At 50.7% G+C, this 19,557-nt stretch overlaps 1 protein-coding gene across 6 annotated transcripts in view; it reads right to left on the reverse strand.

Moving 5' to 3' along the window:
• ITSN1 (intersectin 1) overlaps positions 1 to 19,557 on the reverse strand; it is a 189,694-nt gene that overhangs the window by 20,978 nt on the left and 149,159 nt on the right. For all 6 annotated transcript variants that reach the window (XM_019730241.3, XM_019730239.3, XM_074325803.2 and 3 more), the window contains 3 exons: positions 8,088 to 8,209; positions 6,224 to 6,330; positions 1,686 to 1,869 (listed from right to left, as the gene is read on the reverse strand). In XM_019730241.3, the coding sequence (XP_019585800.2) occupies positions 1,686 to 1,869; positions 6,224 to 6,330; positions 8,088 to 8,209 (413 nt within the window). The remainder of the gene's footprint in view (positions 1 to 1,685; positions 1,870 to 6,223; positions 6,331 to 8,087; positions 8,210 to 19,557) is intronic.

Raw genomic sequence — 19,557 nt, forward strand, 5'->3', positions numbered from 1 at the left:
CATAACATTCCCAGGAACGAGGAGATTAAAAATTCAAGGGTCGGAATAAAAATTTCCCTTAAGTCCCAGAGATGCTGGAAGAGCTGATTGTCATTGACTGTTTCCGGCAGAGCCTGCACAGGCCTGGGGGAGGCTCAGACAGGGCAGGACGTGAGACACAGGACTCCCCCTGGGGGCCTGCAGGCTGGCTCCATCCTGGATACCCTGCCTCTTTCTTCCCACCACTTTGGCCAATTCTGTCAAGTCATCTGGAGGGCTAGAATCCTTCTGTCCCCAAAGGTGGTCCTGTCCACAAGTCACAGGATTACGTGGTGACTGAGCTCTCAAAGGCTCCATTCAGGTTTGATGCCTTAGAAACAGGCAGCTGCCATGACCTGGGCCCCAGGCCCTGAGAACTGTCAGCGCCTGACCCTGCTCTCGCCGTGGGCATCATTATTCCAAGAACACTTGGCAGCTGGCAAAGGCATGTCAAACTCCCCCAGGGATGGGGTGGGGACAGCTGAGGAGGGGAAGGGTGAGGTGAGAAGGGGCAACAGCCCCCTCCCTGGGCTGGTGTCAGCATTTCCCTGAAGTTCAAGTGCATCCAGCGATGAGCTCATCCTGCCTGTACCCAGGGAGGACCCAAGCCTTGGCTGAAACCCCAGGGGGCCTGTGGCACCGGGCAGCCCAGACTCTGCATTCCAGTCTGCATCCCATCCTAGGTCAACTTCTTAGCAATATTTCTCCCCTTCGAATGATTTTAGAACGCCTCATTCATTAGTCAGCACATCAAAGCCTTTCATGCTGAGGAAAACCAGGGCAGTGGGGTGGGAGGGGAGAAGGAGAAAGCGTCTGTGATGCTATGGCTAAGAAGAGACGCAATGAGGAATCCACAGACACAATCATTGAGGAGGAGGGAATGGCCTGCCCCCAAAATGCATGAGGTACAAAAAGAAGTCTGTCGTTATTACCGTTTTGTTGTCTATTCATTCAAACGTACCTGTTTAGGAGAAGTTATGTTATTCTCTTCTTATTTTTCTCTCCTCTGAGAGAGGCTGATTATACGGGCTGGCGTGGCCAGCAGGGACACACCCTGGCCAAGGTCGGGTGCCAGGGCAGCAGACCCAGGGCCTGGCGCCTCTAGCAGCACCTCCACAGATGTCCCCTCGTGGACATGTGGCTCCCAGACCTCTGTTAGCCCCCGAGGCAGAGACCTTGGCATCCCTCACTCACCCCCACGGGCTGCCTAGAGCTTGAGACCATCAAGGAAAACCAAGCTGGAAAGGAACCAACAGTGCACTGGGGCTCCTGGCCGTTCCCTCTGCAGGTGAAGGGCAGAGACCAGCCAAGAATTGAGGGTGCTCAGATTAAACAGAATCGGAAACTTGAGACCCACCAGCCCTCCTGGGCCTGACAAATGAGACGGAAAATTTAAACCTGTATCCAAACAACAGCACTAACACCTGGACGACAGATCAAAGCTCCCAGGCCCAGGGCTGGCCCCTCTTCTCCAGCTCCCTTTGGTCACCACACATGCCAGCTAGTGCCAGCCCACTATTATTGAACCAAGTCCTCAGTCCCTTTTGGCCTTTAGCAGGAATATGCTTCCAAACATTTGAATTAGCCCCTCACACACCCCGTTGCCCAAACACAGCCACTGGTGGCCAGGGCTGGTGCAGGGGCTCGGCTCCACCTGGGCTCCTTACTTTGACAAACTCCTTGAAGTCTGGGGCCTCGTCTGTCTTCTGCTGGATCAGGGCCGCCCCGTTCAGCTGGCAGCTGCAGAAGCGGATGTAGGGTTGCATATGTGGCAGCTGGGCCGTCAGGATGTCACCGATCATTTTCACAGGCATCTTCTCTCCAGACATCTTCTTGCGAACTCTCAGTGCTCTGCACAGAAACATGACATGGCAGTGACACGGGACACTTCCAGGTCACACAGAAGCAGAATGTGTGTGAGGGGCGCAAACCCAAGGGCCACTAAAGGGTCTATGTGGGTGATGAGGAACAGAAAAAGAAGTGAGTCTAGTGCTACACAGAGGTTATATCGGAGCATTTTTCTTGGGCATGATGGCTGTTTGCTGGCTCTTAGGAAGAAAAACTTCAGAAAGAATCTTTATAAAACAGGTCAACATTGAAAAACAATCTTTTCTTATAGAGAAACAGAGAATCCTTTCTTTAATAACTCAGGATCCCTGTGTCAATGTTTCACTTTACGGATTATCTGTGGTGAAAGCCCCAGCTGGTACGGTCCCAGCACCGAGCCTGCTTCCAGGCCAATGTGGCCCAAGGGAAGTTATTGTAGCCAGGGAACAGAGGGGACGTGGAGGCTCATTTTCAGACTAAACAGAACATAATTAAGATGGTAGATCAACTGCCACAGAAAAATAATCCCATTATTATGTTCCCCAAAGCCAGGTACAAATGACTGAAACATCTGTGCTGTTCACTGCTTTATGACTATGGCTAATTTGAAGTTGACTTAATTAAGAGGAGCTCTGGAGAGAGAAGCCTATTAATATAACAATGGACCAATGAACCCAAACAATTTATATCCTGGAAACCGAGGAGGGACTGGAGGGACTGGGAGTGTTTATTCTGGGGTCCTGCTGCGGTCTGAGTGTTCACGGCCACCACAGCCAGGGATGTGCATCCCACCCTTGCAACTCGAACATGTCAACTCCTAACACCAGCATCTAGAAGAAGAGCAGGGCACTGAGCTTCTACACGGCAAGGATAGCAGTGCACTAGGAGGGCAGGACCACCACATAGGAGGCCATGAATGTGTTCTGCCTACCCTAGTGATCACGGACGGACAGACGGACGGACGGACGGATGGATGGATGGATGGATGGATGGACGGACGTATGGATGGGTGGAACAGAATGATGTGCTATATGATTTTAACATAAGGGTGGGAGGATGTCACTATGAATGCCTTTGGCTGCCTTCATGGCCATGGTCATGCCTTCATGGTCATTTCCAAGGAGGCTCTGCAATCTCAGTATTAGGTTTTAAAAACTTCAGATCTCTTTATTTTCAGATTTCTTTAACTACTTTTTTAGTTAAAGAACAAAAATCCGTGGACTGGGCAAGCAAGCCAAGGAGAAAAACTTTAGGGACAATAAGTTATATGGTCTGAACAATCGGCGATTCCTTTTTTTCTTCCTTCTCTCCATCTTGTATTTACTCTCAAGATAGATATTTTATCTTTCTTTTGTTTTCTGCTTAAAATAAAATTGTGTCTATTTTTAAGTTAAAAAGAAGTTAAGCCGAACACTTTATATTTAAGAAATACAATTTTTTTTTTTGCGTACCTCTTTCATTTCTTTTTTTTCTTTTTCTTTTTCTTTCTTGTTTTTGTTTTTTTTTTTAATTTTTCAGGCAAGGAGGCAGGAAAGGATGTTGATAAAAGACAGTTTCTAGCACCTGGGCTTGTGCAGCCCTACCTACTGCTGTCACATCTGACAGCTGCCCCTAGGGCCTGCACCTGGGTCTTAATATAAAAAGGTTCTAGATCTTTCCGCCCTACTCTGCATATTAAAGACAAATTTCTCAGCTCTGGGCTCACCAGCAAGAGAGCCAGCCATTCGCTCTAATCCCCAAGCAGAGGCACCATTAGTAGGAAACGCATATGCTGCAGTTACCCCCTTTTATTTTCATTTTATTTACTTCCTGTTTATCTGTTTGCTAAGTCCTATGTCCCCTAAGTACAAGCTGTCTCTGGCCCTTGGTCAGGAGTGGCAGATATGTGACTGCTCACGGTTGGCCTTCTGGGACACTCTGCCTTAAGTTCAGTTTGTCCGCAAACGCCTCCCTCTTCCAGCTGCCAGGGGCCCTAACTCTTCCCCATCATCGGGGCTATTCCTTTGCATGAAGAAATCAAGTCCATGCAGCAAAGTGAATATTTTTCATAATAAGATGTTGAAAAGGGGAAAAAAAAGAAAGGAAAGAAATCAGGTCCCCATAAGGCTGCTGTTAAATCTTTTATCTGGAAGATGAAAATGAATCAGGTCATCAGAGGAAGGGGACAGAGCACAGGACATTGTGATGGGAGAGAGGCGTGACCCAAACAAGTTTGACCGTGATTGACAATGTGCCAGCTGTACTCCTTACCCTGGCTCCTTGAAATGACCCTGCATGTTAGACAGGGCAGGCACCATACTGCAACTTTACAGGCTCTAAAACAAAGGGTCAGAGAGTCATCTGCCCAAGGAAATTGCCCAGAACAAGTTAGAAGGTGCTGGACCCTGGACAAAAACTTGGGATGTCTGCCTCCTGGTTCTACATTCTTTCCACGGGGGACGGTGGGGATGGAACCTCCAGTGGGACCTTGCGCTTCACCCACCGAGCAGCCCTGGGCACAAGCGCCCCTGCTGTGTGACTTCGGACAAGTCACCCAGCCTCTCTGGGCCTTGTTTGCCAGCTGTAACTGCACTCTCGATTCCTACGTCCAGGGCTATGAGCACATCAGCACTAACAGAAAGGAGGAGCGGCAGGCCTGGCCCCGACTGAGCTCAGGAAAGGGGCATCTGTTCCCCTGACAGGAGCAGGAGGGCGGGGAGAGAACAGGGGCAGGGTGAGCAATGCCAGAAGCACAGTTTTCCGCAGGCCAACCACGTCGGGGCACATGGGGACATCAGAAACATCTCCCACCTCCCTTACGCGCGACTGATAGCAGCGGCCCAAGGAAAAGCGGTTTTAAGTTGTAGGTATAGTTTCAACAGAAAACCTTTGTCACTATTTTAAAACAATTTGTCTCCAACAATTTAGGCGTATTAGGTTGGTGCAAAAGCAATTGCGGTTTTTGCAATTATTTTTAACCATTTAAACTGCAATGACTTTTGCACCAACCTAATAGTATTCGTAGGTTCAGGAGTTAACTAACCCCCTTTCCCCCAGGTGACTGGGGAGCCTCTCTCCAAGGCGAGGGTGGGTGCTTAGCCTCCACCACCGGGGTCCCCGGGGGCCCGAACCCAGCACTTACTATGGACCAGACACTTATAGTCTAAAGATCCCCTAATAAGAACCCCATGTGGTGGGTACTACTCTCATCCCCATATTACAGATGAGAACACTGAGGCCCAGTGAACGTTAAGTGACTTGTCCAAAGACACACAGCTGGTGGGTAACAGCAGGATGTGAGCCTGAGTTTGACCCAGACCTAAGCTCAGAAGATTCTAGGGCTCAGAAGATTCTCAAGGAGGATAATGAAAATACTTTCTGTAAACCCCCCTGGGGTCGTCTTTGATTATTTGTGTTCTAGAAAGAGCAGATATGATATATTTTTCTCACATCTACGTCTCTGTGTCTCCTCTCTCCAACCCTCATCCACTCCCAGACACACACTCAAGAACGTGGGGACTTGAAATGACCTTATGAGAACAACACGGGGACCACGTTTAGGAAACAGCCACTTCCCAATTATGTGAACATAGAGATTAGGAATGGACCCACGTTCCAGGGAGTCGGGGGGGCTGTGCTTCATTCTCGAGCCCAGGGAGAGAGTGGCCCTTCCTCCCAGCTGGCTGTGTCACCATGGACTTAATCTGCGTTCTAGCAAGTGCATTATAATGACGTCCTGGTGAATACACACTTTTAGAACTGGAAGGGACCTTTGTGATGATGTCATCCGATCCTCTCAGTTTCCAGGTAGGGAAACTGAGGCTCAAAGAGGAAGGGCAGTGAGTTGGGCTCCAAACCGAGGTCTCCTGACTCCTGGCCCAGTGTCTCTCCTCAGCCCTGCAGTTGCCTCTGAGAACTAAACCAGGAAGAAAATATCAACACTCCAGGCCAGCTTCTCGGAGAGCTATCCTGAAGATGCTGCTGAGGTGGGCAGTGAATGGTTCCACCCTTGCCTCCCACAGCTGCAAAGATGCTTCAAGAGACCAATATTGGCCGTGGAGACCCAGGTCTGAGGGAAGGCGGGTGGGCTGCCCCACGCCCTGAGATGGAACCGGAATTGGCCTAGCTCTGGAAATTCTAGAACCACAGTACAAGCAGAACGTGGGGTGCCATGGCAATTAACTCTCTCCACCATGAAAATTGGGAGGGGCGGGGGTGTTTTGGGAGGCATCAGAGCAAAAAAAGAGCAATGGTGCTTGTGAGTAGAAATGAGCAAAAAGGCAGAAAGACACACAGAGAGGCATGCATGGGGGGGACACACGGATGAACCTGAGCGCAAGTGCTAGTGTGTGAGAGCCGAGGGGCAAAGCGAGGCTGGGATTAGAGAAGAGAGGCTTACTTCAGCAGTTTGATATTACACATAATCAGCTCCTTCCAGTTAACAAAAATCATAGCACCCTCTTTTTCTGTCAGCAGCTCAGACTCCATCAGGGGTTTCTGAAAGATCTACAGATGCAGAAAACGAAGCAGTTCAGAAAGTAGTTAAGCTCAAAACTCAAACACACGCACACACAGATCTGTTCAGAGCGATGCAAAGGGCCAAGGCGTCTGCAGCTTTGCTGGGAGGCCAAGATGCAGGACGCCCCACATTCCTGCAGAGATTTCTGAAACAGATGGCCCCTCCTCTGCCTGGGCAGGGAAGGGGTCCCCATCAGGTCTGCACTGTGCTGCAAGGGAGGCTACTGCACCAGGACAAAGCCTCACAGAGTCTTCTGCCTGCGGTGAAGACATGGGCACAGTGGGAAAAGTGGGGGGCTTAAAGATGCATGTGGGTATGGGCGACCCCTTCATCCTCGTTGCAGTGTCTACTGCAGTCAAGCCTTGGGCTTCCTGGGGGAGCAGCTTCCCGCAGCCTCCAACAAGCAGCCTGGGTGGCAGACTCCATTGCTCTGCCCTCAGCCTGGGCTGTGCCTGGCACAGGGCCAGCATGTACAGGCCTGGTACAGGGTGGGCGAGGCTCCTCTCCTGGGCTCTGGGAAATAAGTGGGCCCACCCAAGCTCCACGTGGTTGGGTGACTTGCAGGAAATCACAGATATCCCCCAAACCCATGTGGTGAGCCCCTGCCCACAAAGAGTTATTACCTGCCACTGGAGGCAGGCCGCTATCCTGAAGGTTCCGTAGGGATGGAGGCAGCCTGTCTTTAAGTAAACGTGGCTGCACTGAGGGGGCTCCCTGGGAGCCCTACTCTTCCTGAGTCCTTAAGCTGATGTTGAATCCGGGCTACACCAGGCCACTGCAAAAAGGTGCCATATCCAAGGGGGTGACGCACACATCCTAGACATCCTAGACTGTATATTTAGTGACGGTGAAGTGTCTTTTTTAAATTTGCACTCACACTTTCTATGCATTAATAGTGGTCTTGTGGGCCAGCAACCCATCCTGCATTCTGCATTCATTCAACACTGTGCGGCCGAGTCACGTCTTTCCCGGTTGTTAAGACTGTCAGAGATGGTTCCACAACAGCTAGGTGGCAAAGGGGCTGATGTGGGGGGAGGGGAAGGAGTTTCTGAATTATGACAGTACTTTCCTGAAATTCAGTTCTGCAAATGCCCTCATACGGTAACTTCCACGGTGTGTGGACAAAAGGCTTCTCGCAAAGCATGGTTCCCCAACTCTGCATGTCCCCATCCTTCTGGACAGGGTGGCCAAGGCCCTTCAAGGGCTACCCAGCAGGAGAGACAAAATGAGATGTCATCCGGGACAGGCAGTGCCCAGGGACAGGCGGTGCCCAGGAAACGTCTTCATTCTCAGCAACATTTCTCTCAGAAGCAATATGTAGCACTAGGAATGAGTTGAAACAGTAGCCAGATGGCTGCCACTTTCAGATGCCAACTCTGAGGGCCAGGGGAAGATGTGACTTGCTCTGTGCATCAACTAGTTGTGGCTGAGCTGTAACTGCGTGGACTTGGACCCCAGCTCACAGCCCACGTGTCTCTGCGCAGGCAGGGTCTCACGGACTCACCTGTCCTTTGGCCTGAGTGATCCCTGCCCCTCTGCAGGCAGGACCTAGAGTTGGCCAAGGGTGAGAATGTCACCATCTTCTCCTGGGTGAGGGTCTCCTCTGTGGTTTACCGTCCAGATGCTCCCCGCATATCCCAAAGCTTCTCAGGCTCAGAATCAGGACATAGGCCTCCTTGGCAGAACCCCTCCCCCCCCTCTGCCAGTGCCCACGGTACCCGCTGGCACCCACAGCTGCTGTTACCTCTGTGACCAGCTGCAGGTCATTCACATAGTTCTCCTCCGTGACAATGAGTTCGTGGATGTACCCTTGTCGCTTTCTTTCAGTCGGGGTCAACATATCCAAGAGATGTAAGTCTGAACACCCTGGAAAACACAACCATCAGGACAATTTAGCCCAAGTCTGGGGGAGCCCACACAGCTTCACAGTGGTGATGCCCCAGGGCTCACAGCGGCCGGGTCCTGTGTTTTCGCCTCAGTCAGGCAGTGTTGTGGGTCGAACTGTGTCCCCCCTCAAAAGATATGTTCCAGTGCTAACCCCTGCTACAAGTGACTGTGACCTTATCTCTGCAGATGTCATCTAATCAAGATGAAGGCATACTCAGGGCGGGCCCTAATCCAATGTGACTTGTGTCCTCATAAGAAGACGAGGCATTAATAACATCTACAGTGACAGATGGGTAACAGACTTATTGGGGTGACTACTTTGGGAGGCAAATAACTGTCTAATCACTATGCTATTTTGTAACCTAAAACTAATATAACATTGTATGTCAATGGTAATTGAAAAAATTAATTTTTAAAAATTAAAGAAAAAAGAACATGAGACAAGAGACAGACAGAAAGAAGGCCACATGGTGATGGAGGCAGAGACAAGCATGATGCATCCACAAGCCAAGGAACCCCAAGGATTGCCAGCAGCCATCAGCAGCTAAGAGAAAGGCATGGAACAAAGTCTTCCCTGAAGCCTTCAGTTTAGAGGAACGCGACCCTAACGACACTTTGACTTTCTACTTCTCATCTCCAGAACTGTGAGAAAATTAATTTGTGTTGTTTTAGGCCACCTAGTTGGTGGTCATTTGTTACAACAGCTCTAGCACAATAAAACAGAAATAAGAGAGAAGATGTAGGAAAATTGGCCCACATTTCCTGAGGGCTCACACCACGCCAGGCACAGTACAAAGAGCTTTACATCGGCAGCTATGTTTAACACTCACGTAGATACTACAATCACCTTCGTTTTACAGGCAAAGAAACTAAGGCTCACACAAGATCTCTCAGCTGAGGGGTGATGAAGCCAAGTTGATCCCCGACAGGTAAACCCGAGACACTGGGTTCGATGCTAGAACACTGGTGTTGAGTCCAAGCTACAGGGAGGACATAAAGTTGGTTTTGGGGGATGGAATGGCTGTGCTGAGGCTCCTGCCGGGCCTGGGGACCATCCAGGGCAGGCTCAGCTCTCCTGGACCAGGCGGCTGCCCCCTGCCTGTGGAAGCTGAGCAGTGAGCCTGCAGGCAGAAAGGGAAAACCCTCCAGCTGCACGCAGCTGGGCACCAGACCACAGCTTTGGCTAAAGATGCCCAAAGGAATGGCTCTGCAACCTGAGATGGGGTGAGGTGGTGACAGCCTTTGTCTCCACTCGATTAGCTGGTTCTTTGGGTTTGTGTTTGCTTCAAATGTTCTTGAGTTATTGGCAGATGCTGCCCTGTGACACAGGCACACTGGAATGAGGAGGGGAGGTTCAGTTCTTGGGAACACCCCTCAGGCAGGCCTGGACTCACCTCTTCCAGGCCAGTGGTCACCCCTTCATTTTTTTAGGGGGTCCTCATTTAATCACAGAAATCAGATTTGTACAATAGATAGACTGGGAGGCGTCCTGCCTGGGGGTGGGGATGAGAGCACAGAGTCCCGTTCACCTGTTTTTCTCATCCCTTCTCCTCCCCACAAGGGGGCGCAATAGAGCAGCATGAAACCCCTTGGTGGGACCAGTGGTTCTCAAAGTGTGTTTCCAGCTCCAGCGGCGGCATCAGTATCTGACATGCTCCAGCGGGAGCATGTTAGAAATGCAAATTATCAGGCCCCTGATGAATAGACTGTCTGGAATTAGAATCTGATTTAACAAGCTCTCCAGGTGATAATTTCAGGTGCACTCAAGTTTGAGAAGCCTGCTCTGTACTATCAGGGGTTCCTCAGAGTTTCTATCTTCTCATGACTGATCTAGTCTATATGCTTCAAGCTTCTGCAAATAGAATGGTCCCTCTGGGACAAGTGATATCATAGACTTCTTGGCAAATGTTCCACCCTGCTCAAGATTAACTCCAGCCCTCAGTGGTGTCCCCTTCCCTTGCCAAATGTCTTTTCTGGAATGCTGTAGCTTCCCTTCCTGAGACAGGACGATCCCGGGACAGGCGGATGGATGCCGGGAAAGCAGCAAGGATGAGCCATCATTATGTTAACACCTTCCGCCTCCATCCATCGAGGCCTCATTCAAAGCCACTGCAGTGCAGCCAACCTAGCATTCCGCGGGGCCACAAGCTGAGTGCGAACCTTCATGCAGGTCTGCAGATGTATCTGGAATGAGGCCCTCTGCAACCACAAGCCTGGCCCAGCTGTTCTTCCTGCTTCGGGGCGTTGCTTGTGTTTTATTAAGCCAATGACATCAACAATGGACTGTCAGAAAGGAAGCAAGTCACGACTGCTCCCTCTTCCATTCAGCCGGCCTCTGCCCAGCTGCTGCGTGAGCAGGCAGCTAAGCAATGTCACCAATTTTCCTAATGAAAGCCACCCAGGAAATATTCTTGAGTTGGGGAGGAACACATCTCGTTCCTGCCCTATTTTACCAAATTTGCCTGTTAGTGAGTTAAAGGGCCCAGGACTAAGGCCATTTCTTGTTAAAGGGAGGAATGCAGCCCTTCCATTACAAGGACTTGTGTAAACTCACAGAAGCAGAGCCCCCCGGAATTTCTAGGACATTCCTGTCTGTAGGGATAGCAGCATATTGGTACAGAGCTGCAGTTCTAAAACCACAAGTACCGTGCAGTGGTGTTTGCAGGGACACACACGTCAGGCTAGTAGTGGACACTGGTTGGGCCAGTCTTCAAACGTCTGTCCCTTTAGGTCACAAATTCCCTTGGGGAATCTGATGGATGCTATAAACTCTTGCCCCAGAAAACACATGTATACGACGCACACAACACACACACACATTTTGCACAGCATTTTACAGGGTTCATAGTCCCTCTTCAAGCTTGTTCATGGATCTCTTGCATTCGTTCATTATTTTGAGCAAATAATATGACAAACATTTCCTGATGCCCGACCATGAGGCTGGCAGTAACTGCTGGGTGCTGTTGGAAAAGGAGATGCCTGTCTTCCAGAGTGTACAGCTAAGAACCTTGGGGTTCAGTGGTCCTCAACTGGGGGTGGTATTGCAAACCCCTCACAAAGCTGAGGTTGTTACTGTTCCCCCACCAGGCTGAGAATGATACTGTTCCCCCAGGCGGGAGATGGTACTGCCCTCCCCAGGCTGAGGGTGATACTGCCACTCCCCCACCCTCCCAAGGTGGTACTGCCCTCCCCAGCTGAGAGTGGTACTGCTCCCCACAAGATGAAGGTGGTACTGCTCCCCAGCAGGCTGAGGGTTTTACTGCCCCCTCCTTCAAACCCAGGCTGTGAATGGATTCTTGGTTGTCATAATGACGAGAGCTGATTGCTGGAATTTGGTGGGTTGGACCGGGGCGGTCAGATGACCTGCAATATACAGGACAGAGAACGGCTCGCCCCAGAGGTCAGCAGCATCCCATTGAGAAACAGTCACCTTACTAGAAACTGACAACCCAACCAGACCAGAATTCCACTCTATAGCAAGGCTGGTGCAAGTGAGCAGAAGACACGCTTAGAATGACTGAGGAACCAGAAACGAGGACCTGTGAGGAACGATGACAGGAACTGGCTTGCTTTGGATTTCAGAAGTTCTTCTGAGTCTTCAAGTTGCACACATGCAGTTTTGAAGAAGCTCAGAGCGAGTACAAGCAGAAGGTCCAGGGTGGATTTGGGCCATCGGTCCAAGAATCCCAGGTGCTGGAGGCAGTTCAGGGTGAATTGCAGGTCTGCTCATGTGGGTCGGGGGCGTGAGGAGGCTGCATGGCTCCTCCTCGGGGAAGCTCTGGCCTTGGCAGTCAAACCACCCAGCAGGCCCAAGTCAGAGCCGATGGAGCTGAGAAGTCGGAGCTGTTTGCCTCAACACATCCTGTCCCACGCAGGTCCACCTACCCGTCTTCCTGGAGACGGGGAGATGGCCTAGATGGCCTCTCCAGACCCCAGAACACAATAAAAAGCAAAGATTTTGTGGAGAGATTTGTCTTAGCATTATGCGCCAGTGATGTTGGCTTGGAATCGTCTTTTCAGCTACTGAACGGACCCATAGGACACTGCTTTTAAAATTTTTGCTGGTAAATGCCAGACCAAGAGAACCATTAAAGACTTGAAATAGGCACTTGGACCTCAAAAATATCCTTCCTTTGAAAATTTAGTATTTAGAAAAACAAGAGAGTTTAAAAACTCCATTATTCAGAGCAGGGTAAATGGAAAAGTCATCTCAAATAAGAGAGTTTTCTTTAGGGGTGGAGGGACGTGGTCCCTCGCTCCTTTGGGAACCAGGATAAACATGGTTTGCTGGCTCCCTTTTCTGGTGAAAAAACTTTTCATGGACATCTTGATGTGAAAGAATTCTTATAACTAAGTATAATCCACTCACAGCTGAGATAATATTGCAAAAGTCTCCAGGCAGTTAAAACTGATCCCCAATTATAGCCCACACAAAATTCCTAATCTATGTGCTATTCCTTATAAACTCATATAGTTGGACCCATTTACAAAATGGAGACAGCTACAATGACCCTTTGAAAGGATTTGATCTGGGGCACTGGAGAAAAGTATGGGAAAATCTTACTCAAAAAGGCCATCTCGACCCTTCCATGGGACAATGTTCATATGACAAACCTAATCTAAATGAATTGTTTTATTACAAAAGTAATGTATGCATGCATCCTTCTTGTAAACAGTTGAAGAATACAGAAGTGTTTAGGGTAAAAAGTGAGCGTCGCCCCTCTCCGACCCCTCCAACCATTCTCCTTCCTTTCCCAAAAAGGACCATAATTTTGAAAACTGAGCCAGTCCCCACAGCAAGCTGGCCACTGAACAAAGCAAATAAACTGGCCTTGCTCCTGTTATGAAAGAGCCAACATATACAATAAGTTGGTCAATAAATATTTATTAAGTTCCTATGAAGTCCAAGAGAAGCAGAAATAAGCAAGATAATGTCCTTGTCCTCAAGGAAACTCACAGCCCTTGGGGAGACTCGACAGGAAAATTAAACTTAAAACAGCGAGCAACAAAGACTGGGCCTGTGAGCTGTGCTGATGGCGGCAGCGTAGGACTCAGAGAGTAACTGTTCTTTGTCCCAAGGGAGCGGGGTTCCGCAAGGAGGTCCAGCTTGTGCTGGGTTTCCGTATGGCCCGGCGGATGGGCCATTATGTTGAGGGTGTGGGGGCCACCAAGCCAGGTAAATGCAGAGACGCTGTGAGAGATAAGGTGGGAAGTAGGTCACAGAGGTTGTGCTGCCAGAGGGACCGGAGGTGAGAACTGGGTACCAATCAGCAATGTACTCGTACAAATTCAGGCGGTGGTTTTTCATTGTCAAGGGAAAGGCTGTACCAACACGTCTGGGGACATTCGGCCCCAATCCTCTGGCTTCATGGCCCCGGCGTAGCAGAACACGGGTTACCTAGGTTCTTGGGGCTTCTGTATTCTGGAGACTTCTCCAGGGTTGGCCTGATCCTAGGAAATGGGGGCCTCATGCCCTGGTCTCTCCTGCCAGGTGAGCCCACATCCCCTAAAGGTGACACTGGAGTCTCTTTGGAAATGAATCCAATTGTGCTGCCCTCTAGCTCCCAGGCAGACTGTCATGTGTGGGGCGGCAGCCACTGCACCCAGGGCTGAGATTTGGTGATGAATGAAGCAGGATGGGTTCTTGTCCTCGGGAGCCTTGGTTTCCTGGAGACTCGGGCATCCCATGCAGATTCTGAGTCGCAGGCACCTCGCTGAGGGAGTCACTGCGGTTGTTATCAGTCCTTGAGACCTCAGAGTTGCAAATCCCTAAGCCTGGATTTTTATGGGGTCTCACGCCAGCTGGGCACAGAGGCCTGTGGAATGCCACCTGAAGGCACCAACCCCCCACCCCCCATACTTATGCCCCGGTGAGCCCAGGCCTGGGGACTCCCCGGGCCCCATGAAGCTGGGGGTTTCTGCTCAGCTGCACTCGGTCATAATCCAGAAGCTTAAAAATGCCATTGTGGTTTCCGGATAAGCTTAATTTTCTCCCAGGAAGAGGAATCCGGTTTACATGGGCTGTCAGGCAGTCGAATGGCTATGAGAAGTGGTGAAAATCAAATTATTCTGGGATAAGTCATCTCTTTATTTTCCATAAATATGACTGTTAGCCATTCATTTTATTAAAGGCGTATCATTCGTGGCTTTATAACTGACACTGGCATTCCTGGCGTGGCGTCAAGTACCCTACGGTATACATTTGTTAGCTCATTCCTGGCCCCATTTATGCCACCACCCTTGTTTTTCTTTCTTCCTGAGTTTCTGCCTTCCAGGTGTGCTATCCCGCAATAGCTTAGGTATCTGACATAGCGGTCATAAATGAATCCTTTGGGCACACAAGGTAGCTTGGGGTGTTACAAGGACAAACACTTTTATAAGACTACGAGGGAGGAGGCAGCAGTTATGCCTAGAGGGATCGGGCACTATTTTCCTGAGGAGGAGGAATTTGAGGTGGGCTTCATCAGACAAATGTCAGCCTGGGTGGGTAGTAGCGAAGGATCCAAGCAGAGCAAGCATCGCAGGAAAGGGGAGTAAGAGAGGAGTGCCTGGACCCCAGGAAACAGGAGGAAGAGGGAAGCAGATGCTGGGGTAACAGGTGTGGTCGAAAAAGGGATGCTGTAACAAAACATAAATTCCTAACTGGGCAGGTCATGGTGGGTAGTCACGCCCCAGGCCTGTAACTTCTTGAGTGAAAGGTTTTTAGGCCAGCCTGCCCATTGTTCTTGTACATCTAGGTTAATACACCTTTGAAATACCTGAAGTAACACCCCTGGAGGGTGTAAGCCTCCCTCAAGAGAGCACATAAGCATCTTAACTATCCTGTAATCCAACCCCCACCTCCATGGAATCTTCCTTACGTCCCCTCCCAAATCTCAAGGGCATCAGAGAAGCTGCAAAACTTCAACAAAGCTCTTGAGAACCTCTTCCCGGCAACTGTTGTCAATTTTGGCTCAAATAAACTCATAAAAATTCTCTACAGGTTTGGACGTCTCTTGTGTGGACACAGGGAGTTGAGGAAAGTTGATCCTGAATGCTACGGGGAGCCCACCGGTTCCAAGCACTGTACTATGTACATAAACTTACTGAATCCTCCTATGTGGCAGCGATTGTTGTTATTCCCCTTTGAACAGACAAGGAAACTGAGGCACAGCGGCGAAGTTAAGTAACTTGCCAAAGGCTCAGTCAATAAATGGCAGAGGCAGTCTGACCTTAGAGATCCTGCTCTCAAATCACTGTGCCTCTTGCCTGCTGCACAAGTGACATATTAGCTCCACAGACGGTCGGCTTAGACAACAGAAATGTACTGTTTCAGTTCTGGAGGCTGGAAGTCCAAGGTCAAGGTGCCAGCAGGGCTGGTTTCTCCTGAGGCCTCTCGTAGGCGGGCAGATGGCCCCTTCTCTCTGTGTCCTCACATGGCCTTCCCTCTGTGCACGGTCACCCCCGGTGACGTGTTGTGCTCAAATTCCCGCTTCTTAGAACACCAGTCAGATTGGATGAGGGCCCACTCCCAGGGGCTCATTGTAACTTAGTCACCTCGTTGAAGGCCCTATCTCCAAATACATTCACATTCTGAGGTAGTAGGGGGAGGGTAAGGGCTTCAGGACATGAATTTGGGGGGGACATAATTTGGCCCCAAACAGGTGGGGAAGTACAGTCAAGGAGGCTTTGAACCCTGGAATGAGGCAGCTGTATTTTTGTCCTGGCTGTAGTTCAGGAAAATCCCCGTGGCAGCTGCATGAGGATGGATGAGGCGGTGGCACTTGAGATCAGCTGCACATAGGATCACCTACGGAGCTTTTCAAAAGCCCCATGTCCCCACTGTACTCCAGACCAATCAAATCTGACAGGCCAGCATGCAACCCAGGCGTCCATAATGTGTAAAGCTTCCAGGTGGTTCCGATGTACAACCAAGAGTGAGAACCACTCCATCAGTAGGAAGATTGCCTGGCAATCAAGACGCCTGGTGTGAATTGGAAGCGAGATTCGAAAATCAGACCTGTCCAGGCGCATGCAACACGAGGTGCCACAACTGCGGAACCAAATCCAGCCCAATGCAAGTCACTGACGCTCAAAGGGGCATGGTGGCTATAACCACAGAATGCCATCCCTGGCGGCTGCACTGCCACCACCTGACCCTCAATTCTAGGGCCAAGGCTTAAAAGGTCACTTCACTCAACAACCTCATTTTATGGATGGGACAGCAGAATCCAGAGACGTATGGTGATTTCTGTCAGGAATAAAACCTTTGCTCCTGATGTCCTGGGAAATGGAGAATCACAAGGAAACCACCAACTTTTCGGAGTGGGCTTGTGGGTGGTCCACACCCGGTTCTCTCCCGGTACATTCCTGCAAGACCTGGCTGAGAGGACACTTGTCCTTGGAACCTGAGGCTATCGGGGGCTGTAATGGGCAGCCAGCCTGGGTCGAGGCAGCCAGGTCTTCTCTGGAAATGACCTTCGGCTGACCAGTCCTAGGCAGCCCCCGACCACAGGAAGCTCTGGAGGCCAGCCCAGCGGTGGGTGGCCCAGAGGGGCAGGTGTACTTCTCATCCCAACAGAACTTTCTTCACAAGTGTCTCAGAACAGCCTGGCCCTCTGGGGTCTCCTAACTTGGCAAACTGTTAGGACACAAGAAACAACCTGAACCCAAGATACTTCCTGTTTATTTTCAGCAACTGGACACATGTGCTCAGACCACTGCTTTCGTGGAGCTTCCATTCTAGTGGGAGAAGACAGAAAACCAAACTCATGCATAAGCATATCGTGTTTAGGGTGGTTATAAGAATGCTGAATAACAAATCTTATAATTCATAAGCTCATTTCCTGTTCCAAGGTCTTCTCATGTGAATTTATCTTTTAAACGATGGTGCTGCCCAACCCATAGGTTTGTGTGGGGTTCTTGGCCACACACAGCGGGGGGACTGAACAGCCTAGTTGGGGAGGAAGGGGTGAGCCTGCGGAGCAATGGCAGGGCCACACGGAACTGTCCCCCACAGACACTTCCTGAACAACTGCCACGAGTGAGGCACGCTGGGCGAGAGGTGCATGCGTGGGGTCGATGCTACCCCCCAGCTTATAATCCAAGGGGGAGACTAGGCATCAGGAAATAAACCACACAGGGGGTGGTACATCACTACTTATTAGTGCTGTTATGTGTAGGTCTTAATGGGATACGGTCTTGTCCCCAAGGAGCTCGCAGTCTAATTAGGGCAAAATGAGTATCTATGTGTGTAGGCATCAGTCTATCCATTTGTGTTTATTTATGACAAGTAACTAGGACTTCGGCAAAGAGCTGAGTCACGGAGGTCAATGGAGCTGGCCAGATGGCAGAGGGGTGAGGGTGGGCAGGTGGAGGCAGGGAAGATGGAGTGAGGACATTTCCACCAGGGGCTTCAGCTTGATGCAAGAAGGTGGGGAGAAGACTGGTGATAGAGGGAAGGTCTGGTTGGGTCAGACTCGACAGGCAGGATGGAGTTGAATGATGGGGGGCCATGGATCTGAGTCTGTGCCCCGCCTCCCATTGCAGGTACACAGAGCCCTGGGAGGAAGGTGAGGGGCTGAGTCATGGGTCTCTACCACAGCATGGGTCCATGCCGTCTGCTCACCGGCACCTCCTCCGCAGTGTGGGCCCCAGACAGTGAGGACCAGTGATTAAAGCGGGCCTTTCCATCAAGTGGTTTGGAGGTCAGAAGAGATAGTTTTCAAGAGGGCCAGTGGAAATCCATTGGGGCAACAGAAGCCTAGACGTTGTTGAGGGTTGTCATGGTGACTCGAAAGTTCGCCGGGATGCTGGAGACCAGCTCTGTAAGGGGCCCAGCCTGGGGTTTCACCTCTTCAAGCACCAGTGCCCCCTCCTGCAAGCTACAGAGGCCCATGGCCTCTGAACCTGCAACACATTTTGGTGCTGAAAACCGGGTGTTTAGATGACAGAAAAACGGGTTTTTAGATGACACTAGCCACCTGTTGGTGGTCCTCTTAGCAATCCAGGGAGGAAGGCCCTCGTTGACGGAAGGCTTCCCTGAGGACGTGACGGCTGAGCTGCGCTAAAAGTTGAGCACAAATAGGTATAAATGAGGAGAGAGGAGAGGGGGCTGCCAGATGAGTGGAAGGAGGGAGCAGATCAGGCAGGGCCTTGGGACCAACCACAAGATTTAGGTCTTTATCCCATGAGGACTGGGAAGCCCCTGGGTGATTTTCAGCAGAAGCAGTTGGGTTTTGAAAATACCTCTCTGCCCACCATGTGGAGAAGAGGCAAGTGTGGAACAGAGACCAGTTACAAGACTGATGCTTCTTTACGGCAGGGGCAGAAGAAACATTCGCCCTCAGGACCTTTGCACTTGCTGTTCATCGGGCTTAGAACCGTGTCCCTTTGATCTGTGCACCGACTCCCTCTCTGCTGTCAGACCTCCACCCCCACGTCTTCTCCAGAGAGGTCTCCTTGGGGGGCCACCCCACCCGCTATAGCCCTGACCCTCAGCCACCCACCACTAGCTGAAATGATTTAGCTTATGTCTGCTCTGGTCAAGCCCCGCTCCGACAAGCTTCAGGGGAACAGGTTCCTTGTCTGCTCACATCCCATTGAGCTCAGCGCTATTACCAGGCTCCATATTTCTCAGCCACGACTCTCAGGGACAGGAGCTGCTTGCCGGGGAAACGTTGGCCGGCTGGGCCCCTCCTGGTCTCACAGGCGATGTCCAAGCCTTTGACACAGCATGGGGACGGTCTGGGGGAAGGGGAGAACTGGCAGAAGTATTTCTGCCCCAGGAGGATGGAGTGGGGTGACGGTTACTACCGGAGACGACATGAGTGGAGGGCCATTAGAGGATTCTGTGGGCGCCTTCCCACGGGGGCCTCGGAACTCCAAGGTAACGTCCCAGAGAGGAAAGAAAGGGGCAGATGCAGGCCTCACACTCTGCTGGAGGCCCAGCAAACAGAGCAGAGGCGTCCAAGGCCCAAAGCTCTGGCTCCTGAGAGCATCTCAGGATGTAGGTACGCAGTGGGGCGGGAGAGAATTCACGTCCCAGCCTCTAAGCTGGGGGTGGCTGCTGTGGAGACGGCGCCTTGGGGAAGCACCCCTAGTGACACACGTTCCCTTATCCGAGCTGCATGGCTGCTTTAAAAAAAAAAAAAAAGCAAGCTTCTGGCGTGTTTGGAGGCTGAACGTTCAGTCTTTGCTGGCAAGAGAACACAAGACCACAGAATGCAGTGATGACAAATAAAGGCCCAGTGAGGCAATGCATCTGTGACAGGTTTATTGTGGAGCTCTGCAGGGGCCTGCCAACTCAGTCCACAGACATGACATTTCAAAGCTTGGCACATTCCATT

The sequence above is a fragment of the Rhinolophus sinicus genome, chromosome 17 (assembly GCF_057876585.1).
Source record: "Rhinolophus sinicus isolate RSI-liver-muscle chromosome 17, RSI-T2T, whole genome shotgun sequence".
Taxonomy (NCBI): Eukaryota; Metazoa; Chordata; class Mammalia; order Chiroptera; family Rhinolophidae; genus Rhinolophus; species Rhinolophus sinicus.